Here is a 10,137-nt window from a genome sequence, read left to right as displayed (position 1 = left end):
CTGCTTTTGTGTTTAATGTAGAGTGTGTGTGGTGGGTGGAGAGTGTGTGTGGTGGGTGGAGAGTGTGTGTGTGGTGGGTGGAGTGTGTGTGGTGGGTGGAGAGTGTGTGTGTTGTGGGTGGAGAGTGTGTGTGTGGTGGGTGGAGAGTGTGTGTGTGGTGGGTGGAGAGTGTGTGTGGTGGGTGGAGAGTGTGTGTGTGGTGGGTGGAGAGTGTGTGTGTGGTGGGTGGAGAGTGTGTGTGTGGTGGGTGGAGAGTGTGTGTGTGGTGGGTGGAGAGTGTGTGTGTGGTGGGTGGAGAGTGTGTGTGTGGTGGGTGGAGAGTGTGTGTGGTGGGTGGAGAGTGTGTGTGTGGTGGGTGGAGAGTGTGTGTGTGGTGGGTGGAGAGTGTGTGTGTGGTGGGTGGAGAGTGTGTGTGTGGTGGGTGGAGAGTGTGTGTGTGGTGGGTGGAGAGTGTGTGTGTGGTGGGTGGAGAGTGTGTGTGGTGGGTGGAGAGTGTGTGTGTGGTGGGTGGAGAGTGTGTGTGGTGGGTGGAGAGTGTGTGTGTTGTGGGTGGAGAGTGTGTGTGGTGGGTGGAGTGTGTGTGTGGTGGGTGGAGAGTGTGTGTGGTGGGTGGAGAGTGTGTGTGTGGTGGGTGGAGAGTGTGTGTGTGGTGGGTGGAGAGTGTGTGTGGTGGGTGGAGAGTGTGTGGTGGGTGGAGAGTGTGTGTGTGGTGGGTGGAGAGTGTGTGTGTGGTGGGTGGAGAGTGTGTGTGTGGTGGGTGGAGAGTGTGTGTGTGGTGGGTGGAGAGTGTGTGTGTGGTGGGTGGAGAGTGTGTGTGGTGGGTGGAGAGTGTGTGTGTGGTGGGTGGAGAGTGTGTGTGTGGTGGGTGGAGAGTGTGTGTGTGGTGGGTGGAGAGTGTGTGTGGTGGGTGGAGAGTGTGTGTGGTGGGTGGAGTGTGTGTGTGTGGTGGGTGGAGAGTGTGTGTGGTGGGTGGAGAGTGTGTGTGGTGGGTGGAGAGTGTGTATGGTGGGTGGAGAGTGTGTGTGTGGTGGGTGGAGAGTGTGTGTGTGGTGGGTGGAGAGTGTGTGTGTGGTGGGTGGAGAGTGTGTGTGGTGGGTGGAGAGTGTGTGTGGTGGGTGGAGAGTGTGTGTGTGGTGGGTGGAGAGTGTGTGTGTGGTGGGTGGAGAGTGTGGTGGGCGGAGAGTGTGTGTGTGGTGGGTGGAGAGTGTGTGTGTGTGGTGGGTGGAGAGTGTGTGTGTGGTGGGTGGAGAGTGTGTGTGTGGTGGGTGGAGAGTGTGTGTGTGGTGGGTGGAGAGTGTGTGTGTGGTGGGTGGAGAGTGTGTGTGTGGTGGGTGGAGAGTGTGGGTGTGGTGGGTGGAGAGTGTGTGTGTGGTGGGTGGAGAGTGTGTGTGTGGTGGGTGGAGAGTGTGTGTATTGTCTCCTGGTGCTGCTGCTGCTGCTGCTGCTGCTGCTGCTGCTGCTGCTGTGGTGGTGGTGAGTGTGCCTCCTGTGGATCCTGTACTCACCTAATTGTGCTTGCGGGGGTTGAGCTCTGGCTCTGGCAAGGTTTCCCACTACATTTCCGTCAACTCCACCAGGTGAACAGACACAAACGGTTACTCCAGCCCTTCACACAACGTTGTTGTTATAGATTCAGCTACTGTGAACAAAAAGTTGCAAGTAGCACGGGCTATGGTGAACCCGTAGTGGGCTTACCTGGCACAGGAGCGGGGCTGTAACTTGTATGGCAAGGTGACAGTTGTATCTGGTGTGTGTGTCGGAGCTGCGTCCTCAAAGCTCGCTAATAAAGACCTTTAATATATATTCCGTGTAGGTGCAGGCGATGAGTCAATAACATAGCTAAAGTATATTGACCAGACCACACACTAGAAGGTGAAGGGACGACGACGTTTCGGTCCGTCCTGGATCATTCTCCATAGAGAATGGTCCACGACGGACCGAAACGTCGTCGTCCCTTCACCTTCTAGTGTGTGGTCTGGTCAATATTCCGTGTAGTTGTTCTCTGTATGCTAATATTACCTTCTTATTTGTTCAATTAAAACTATTTTTAAGAGGACATTTTAATAGAAGTACTGTACACGTAAGCCAAATACTCTAATCTGAACAGTAAATGTTTTCCCAGGCTACAAGATGGACGGGCGTAGCCTGAACGGCACCATGTCTGGAGGACTGTGGATTGAGCGAGGGCCGTGGGGCAGCTCCTCGGCCACCACGGAGGACAAGCACGACGCTACCCCGGAGAAGCTGCTCAATCTCAACACCACCCCCGGAGACTACGCCGAGGTGGACGGCTCAGTGGTACCCCTCATGCCTCCGGGGACCCAGCCTCCTGGCACCCCTGTGGCTTATGCTACCACTAACATCATTCGTGGAAGAAATGTAAGTTTTTCTTGCTGTTTAGATATGTAACTTGTCTACACCTTAAGGTTATGCCTTACTTTCTTAAGACGTTGAAATAAGAGTGAGCATAGCCAAGCTCTTTAAGATAGCCAGACAGATGGACACTGTAATGCAGAGTAACAGCCACAAAATAATAAAAAAAATCCGTGTTAACTCTCATAACACAAATTATTTGTGAATGCGTGAGGACACTGCAGGCCCGAGAGCAGTGAAGGTGCCGGCACAGTTCCGTATTCACTGCAACACTGTTTGTACTGTTGAGAGAAAAACAAGTGATCCTTCATCAAAGTGGGAAGATCCAGTGTTGTTGCATGGCACCACTTGGCGTTCATGACTATGACCACACACAGCCAAGAGGTAATTAGAAGGGTGCGGGTCCTGTATTGGTCGCCTATTGGCCAATGTCGCTTGTGCCCCTGCCAAGAGACCGGTGTCTCTGACCGTGTGGGTGAAAGCTGGAATAAACCTCCCCTCCCACGCCTGTCATGCCTATGAATAAATCAGAGATGGAATCAACTGTCGTAGGACGAAGCCCCGGAACAAAACGTGCTGAGCATGTGTAGAACCCGGTGCAGCGCCTAGAGCCAGCTGGTCCATAGGATACATTATGTACATAAAGTTCTGCCGAGCCAAGATCTGCTCCGGCTCCAACAGGCGTGGGTGCCCTCCAGCGAACCATGCCAGATACGAGGCAATCTTGATCCAGGCTGACATGGGAGAGAGATGGATGAAGATCAGAGCCAAAACTCAAGTGCAAGTGTCCACTTACGAAACATGTACATCTTTCCTCAGTTATGGCACTTTGATAAATGTAAATGCAAAGTAATCTACAATGAGAGAGGCAGGTTTTTAAGGCAGTGATAATGAGGGCAAATGACCCAACAGTATCACAATTGTGTCCCTAGCCAACAAGTTAAGGGAACGACTGGGAGCGCAAATCAATCATTTGTTTACTGCACGTCCGGACACTGAGGCCCATACGCCGGAGCTCCTGGGTCGATGCCAGAAGTCTGGTGAACGCCTTGAAAGCCAAGTTGATCCTGAACATGAGCCGGAAATTGTTGTCTGGTCTTGCCAACAGGAAACCCCAGCCATTTTATATCTCAGATTAACTAGTACATGCCAGCAGCAGTCCCCGAGGTCCAGCAGAGTGAACAAGGACTGGCCTGGCACCATCTGGTGAACCACAGGCACGGTGGTAACCATGAGTTAGTTCCCGTTATCAGGGACTGGAAGCCTGTGCTTAATTAATTAAGCTTATCGAGGTCCCCTTGCTAATCAACTTCTGACATTTCTCCCTGGATGCAATCTACGGCAGTTGCCTAACTCCTGGCTATCTCTTCTATTTCTAATGAACAGTGGCATTAGGTGAAACATACCTATTTCTGGCCTGCCCCAAGGCTGAACCCAGGTCCCCCACCCCTCCCCCCCCCCACTGTTAGAGGAAGATGTAGACCACTGTGCTATAGGATGAGAGAATTGTTCCTTGACAAATCAAGAATCAACTGGGTCTTTGGAGGATCTTTCACATTTGGAGGATCTTCACCTCCGGGAAGAGGCGTGACAAAATCCAGAGAGGCGAGGTCATGACTGTCGCCAACATTTTGCAGATGTGGCAGCAAAATAAACAGCTGCCCAGGACCCACACACATTGGAGGAAGCCACAGAAACTCTTAGAGACCCTGTCATCTTGGAGAGAGTTCTGAGAGTTGTTCTACTCCCCGAGGCCAGCCTGAGGCCAGGCTCAACTTGTGATAATACCCTAGTCATCCCATTCCTAGAGGATGTGCACATGTCTCTCTGAAAGGCATGTGGACATCCTCCTCACTACACCATTGCTTTTAAATACCGTACATGGATGGCAGAATCCTAACGAAATTCTTCACAACCTTTGTGAGACCAAAGATGGAATATGCAGCTGTTGTATGATACCCATATCTTAAGAGTTTCATGTGACAGGGCCCTGGAAGACGGGACACCACAAGCATAGCTATCATCCTGTAACTATACTTAGGTAATTACACACAGACACATACACTGCATAATACTACAGTGGAATCTCGATTCAACGAACCTCGATTCGATGAGTCTCCTGTTGGGTGTTTGGAAATTTTTGTTGCAGTTTTGGAATTTTTTGTTAGCCATTTTGGATTTTTGGGGCAAGTGTCTGTGTGAACACACAGAGCAATGGGGAAGGATAGCATTTCAGAACCGAACCCCTGATATACCTGAAGAGGAAGCCAGAGAGACAGGAGCTGATGAAGGGCCGGGCTGGTGGGATCCGAACACGCCTATCCCAGGAGCAGTGAAACAGACGGAACCAGAACAATACCTAGAACTATACCATAATGGGCCTAGAGAAGGCCATTGATCATAATTAAAACCAAATTCTATGGTTCACTTTAACTTTGAGATTCCCTGGTTTTTGTTTTCTAATATGGGGTCCATTGTCCTTTGAAAATGAGGTTTCATATCTATGGTGTGAAGAAATATGCTAGATGTAGTTAAATCTCTTTTCACACAGATTCTCAAGATAGTTATCCTTCATTTGATGGACTGAAATTAAAATTTCACTCGGTAAAATAAGAACATAAGAATGCTTATGTTTTTATACTTATCGCATAGCAGTGCAAGCAAAGACAAATCCTAAAGATTTTTTTTCAGTTATATCGAACAAAGTTTAGGGAATGACAGTCGATTAAGGTAGCGTCTGGGATGCTCTCGGACGTAGGTTCGAATCCTCGTCACGGCCCTTGTGGATTTGTTCATTAGGGAATGATATATGGTATAAAATCAAGCCATAGAGTGTGGGAAATATTAGGGAATGAATGATGTCTTAATATGAGTTCAGTCACATTTTTGATGATTTTTGTAGATGGACTCGACATTACAAGAAATAGTGATGGGAAATTACTGGATGTCATCAGCTATGGGAAATCTATTGAAGATATTATTAACCAAATTCTGTGGTTTTTTAATTTTAAGATGGCAAGGTTTTCATTCACTCGAGTATGGCCCTGCAACCTTTAGAAAATTAGTTTTGAAGTTGTGGACCCAAGAAATAAGTTAGGTGTGGTTAAATTTTTTTGCAGACATATTCATTTGATTGTTGTCTATTATATTATACTGAATGTTGGAATTAAAATTGTGCTACATGAAATTAACTCATAGGGTGTGGGAAGTGCATCCTGGGGGCATCTCCAGTTGCAACGAATTAAGGGTCGCTCCCATATAGTTGAACCGAGGATGTTATCTTCTTAAGGTTATCTTGAGATGATTTCGGGGCTTTAGTGTCCCTGCGGCCCGGTCCTCGACCAGGCCTCCACCCCCAGGAAGCAGCTCGTGACAGCTGACTAACACCCAGGTACCTATTTTACTGCTGGGTAACAGGGGCATAGGGTGAAAGAAACTCTGCCCATTGTTTTTCGCCGGCGCCCGGGATCGACCCCGGGACCACAAGCCCAGCGTGCTGTCCGCTCGGCCGACCGGCTCCCTCCGGTCGTATGTACTGTACTGCATTACAGTGTACAGTACTACAATATATAAAATGTATTTATGTTATTTGCTATTTCACTATCATTATTTTGATATTTAAAAAAATTACCCAAATAAAAATTAATTATTGCAATATACCTCATACAGGGTGAGACAGTGGAGCCAAACATCCCTGTGTATGGTAGCATGTATGGAGACAACAATGTAATGAATCAACCAGATGACAATCTTGTTCTTTATTGTACTCTCAAGAAGCAACAGCTGTACAAGCCTTCTCTATCACCAGCACTCAACACTAAACAGGTTTGTTCTCTCTGTGTGCAGTTCAAGAATGTTAGTTCTGCCTTCGGGGGGGTACATCATTGTTTAATATTAATATCTTGAAGATATGATAGAGGGTAGATTTGGGGCCCAAGGGCCCCAAAATCTGTGTATTGACAGATGGACAGCAACCCGCTTTTCGGTGTATGTACAGTATAAGATTGCTTTAGTTCTCACCTATGTTTAAGACTAAAGTGTGGGGGGTAGAAATATCCTAAGCTACTCTATCCCTTTGAGATGTATTTTTTCTTGTCTCAATAAACATACTTGAACTTGAACTTGAAGACTAAAGTATACATGCTGGTTGGTTGGTCATTAAGGTCTTGCGGTGGTCTTAATAGGCCTCAAGTTCAACACCAAACCAAATTTCCAATTATGTTCACCATCTTATTGTGACCTCTTCGAAGAGCTTTTTCGTCTTCTAGATATTTCAGGCATTTTACAAACTATAAATTGTGAACACTTTGTTTAGTTGTGTAGTATTGTACCACTGTACATGTCTACCAGTGGTAGCCATGCTTCAGCAACCCTGATGCATGTCTACCAGTGGTAGCCATGCTTCAGCAACCCTGATGCAGTCACACAAAGGATTTCTAGATGTGAATCGGCTTTTTCTTGTCCTTACATTGAAATATGACATTAATGCTAACATTTGTCCTATTGTAGGCCTAGATTAGGTCTACTACTTTCAAGATCAAGTGGTGTATGTTGTACTATCAAATCCCCCCATTACCATAGTAACAGATAATAATCTAGAATCCTGTATGAGCTTGGTTTTCCAAAGCCCGCTAAACCCAATACCTACAGTACAGTATTTGGATTAGCCAGCCAAAATTGCAACCAGATAATTTTCTGCCAAACTTCACCATACCCAGATAGAAATCCAGATAACCAGAGATTAGGTTACGTAAATTTTCAAGAACTACACATTTCAAGATCTACAGTACCAAACGAGAAACAACTACAACAAGGTAAGCTGGAGTTTCTTTTAAATTACAGTATATTTTTGATTTGTAGTGTGTGTGTTGAAGTTCGAATTACTGTACTGAATGTTGGCTGTGGCACAAAAAATAAGAATTGTGAATATGATAATTTTTGGACTTTCCCTGTAAGATTTCTGCTTATCTGGATGTCTGGCGTATCCAGTGAGGGATCCTTCCCATATAGTCCAAATAAGTGAGCTTTGACAGTATTTAATCTATTTTATTTAGACTATCTTACAGGTAACTATCCACAGTCTCTGTACCTAAAGCCTATAAATTCCACTGACGTCAATGAGATAATCCTTTCCCTTAAAACCAAGTCTGGTGCCCTTGAGGAGATACCAACTTTAATTTACAAAAAAGCCTCCAGATCTTTAGCCCCTGCTATTGCATTGCTCTTCAACAAGTCACTTGAACTCCAAACCTTTCCAGATATTCTAAAAAAAGCGAGAGTAACGCCTGTCCACAAATGTGGTGATCTCACAGATGTTAACAACTACAGACCTATATCAATCCTGCCAAACTTGTCAAAAATTTTTGAAAAACTAATCTATAAGCAGCTTTACTCATATCTAGCCAAACTCAATATACTTAGCCCTTGCCAATATGGCTTCAGACCCAAAAAAAAGCACTAACGATGCACTTATTAGTATGCTTAACTCGATTCATACAGCTCTTGATAAAAATGAGTTCCCTGTTGGGTTATTTGTGGACCTGCGTAAAGCTTTTGATACTGTCAACCACCAAAACCTTCTTCTTAAATTACATCATTATGGAGTCAGAGGACACTCCCTACAATACCTCAAATCCTACCTTACTGACAGGCTCCAATATGTTTCTGTGAATAATACAATTTCTCCCACCCTACCCATCAACATTGGTGTTCCTCAGGGCAGCATACTTGGCCCTCTCCTCTTTCTCATCTACATTAATGACCTTCCAAATGCCTCCCAACACCTCAAACCAATTCTATTTGCTGACGACACAACCTTCATTTACTCAAGTCCTGACCCCCTTGCTCTAAATGCCACAGTAAATACTGAGCTAAATAAAGTCCATCTTTGGCTAACTGCCAACAAACTCACCCTTAACATTGACAAAACGTTCTATATTCTGTTTGGCAATAAATCCTCTAATCAAATAAATCTCAAAATAAACAATACCCAAATTTGTAACAAATTAGATGGCAAATTCCTTGGCATTCTCATTGACCACAAGCTGAATTTCCAGGGACACATTCTAAATATATCAAAAAAAGTTTCAAAAACTGTGGGCATTCTTTCTAAGATCAGATATTATGTACCACGCCCTGCCCTGGTGACTCTCTATTACTCCCTTATCTATCCATATCTCAACTATGGTATTTGTGCTTGGGGCTCTACTACCCAAAATCATTTACGTCCTCTAATTACTCAACACAAAGCTGCTATTAGGACAATATCCAACTCTGGCCCCAGGCATCACTCGGTACCCCTACTCAAATCTCTGAATATGCTAGACATTGTCACTGCACATTCTCTCATGTGTATTATACATATATAAAACGCTAAACTATAATGCCAATCCTGATCTCAAAAGCTTCATAGAAGGATGTAACAGAACCCATGAGCACCACACCAGAAATAAATACAGTTTTGATATTCCTAGAGTACGACTTAATCAAACTAGAAATGCTCTACAAATCAAGGGGCCCAGAATGTGGAATGACCTTCCCAACCATGTTAAAGACTGCACCTCTCTCAACCAGTTTAAGTTAAAAACGAAGCTATACCTAATAAATTCCCTGTAACCTACCTTACCCTTCTATTGTCAACCAATGTCTGGTTTTTTTAAAGAGCGCTGTTTGTCGACATAATTGTATTTGTGCTGCTTTTTCATCTATGTTTTCATTTCTTGTTTTCATTCTACTCATTATGCTCAATTAGTATTAAGCTTGTCATTTAAGTTTATCATGCCCGAAACGCTTTGCGTAATAGTGGCTTTAGGCATTGTATGTACTAACTCTACCTATAAGTCAACCATTCTTTGTAAAAATTTATTGTATGTATGTACCTTACCTAAATAAACATTTTATTTTATTTTTATTTAATAAATTATTGTAGTGTTAATCCAACATAAATTTGTAGAGTCTTAGGCTAACACATTTTGGTGATATAGTGAAAAAGAGGCAGAGTTGCAAAAAAATGTCCGGGTTTTGACAGCAGGCTAGAAGCACTGGAAACCAAGACTGAGTAGTTTCAAAGTGTCATATGACAGAGTACTGGGAAGACGAGACACCATGAGCGTAGCTCTCATCCCGGAACTATGTTTGGGTAATTACCCAGGCACTGAGGCTGCTTGGTAAAGGCAAGTCTAGTGCAACCAAAACATCCTAGCTACGACTGGTGTCCACAGTGTTGTATAATCAAACCTGCAAATCCCAGCATGCCCCAACACAACTAACTAGGGACAACAACTGTGGTGTCCCTAAGCTAGGGGCTTAGGGACACCACAGTAGCCTAGCCTCTCAGAGGCAAACTCCCAAACACATGACAGAAGATAAGACAGTGAAGGGGCAGTGCAGTGTATGCAGACTGAAGCACAACAAAGCTAAGCCCACACAGTAAGCCAAATAGAAAAGAGGCACATGAGGCAAAATAGTAAAATATAGAACAAAGTACAAAGCAAATGGCCCCTGCAGGAATGAGTTAAAGGACAGCTAGCACTTAACCTGAAGCACACACACTTGCCGTGTCTGAAAGACCCAGAACACTACAGTATTGTCCAAGTGGACATCAGCAAAAGAACTGACCAAGGAAGATGGCTATGTGCAGAAGTCAGGCTGCTAGGTGGTGGCATTCAGTACTGAATGTTTCATGTTTATTTAGAAGGTTTTTCTGGTTCTTGGAGTTGTTTGGTAGTTTTAAGGCTTCGATCTATACTAACCCTCCAGTCATCT

General features: G+C 44.9%; 1 protein-coding gene across 1 annotated transcript in view; it reads left to right on the top strand.

Annotated features, from left to right (window-relative positions):
• Positions 1-10,137, top strand: part of LOC123763775 (roundabout homolog 2) — a 55,307-nt gene that overhangs the window by 21,470 nt on the left and 23,700 nt on the right. The window contains exons 8-9 of the mRNA XM_069304201.1: positions 2,123-2,379; positions 6,043-6,198. Of these exons, the coding sequence (XP_069160302.1) occupies positions 2,123-2,379; positions 6,043-6,198 (413 nt within the window). The remainder of the gene's footprint in view (positions 1-2,122; positions 2,380-6,042; positions 6,199-10,137) is intronic.

This window comes from Procambarus clarkii, chromosome 52 (assembly GCF_040958095.1).
Source record: "Procambarus clarkii isolate CNS0578487 chromosome 52, FALCON_Pclarkii_2.0, whole genome shotgun sequence".
NCBI lineage: Eukaryota > Metazoa > Arthropoda > Malacostraca > Decapoda > Cambaridae > Procambarus > Procambarus clarkii.
This window is presented reverse-complemented; position numbering and strand designations above follow the sequence as displayed.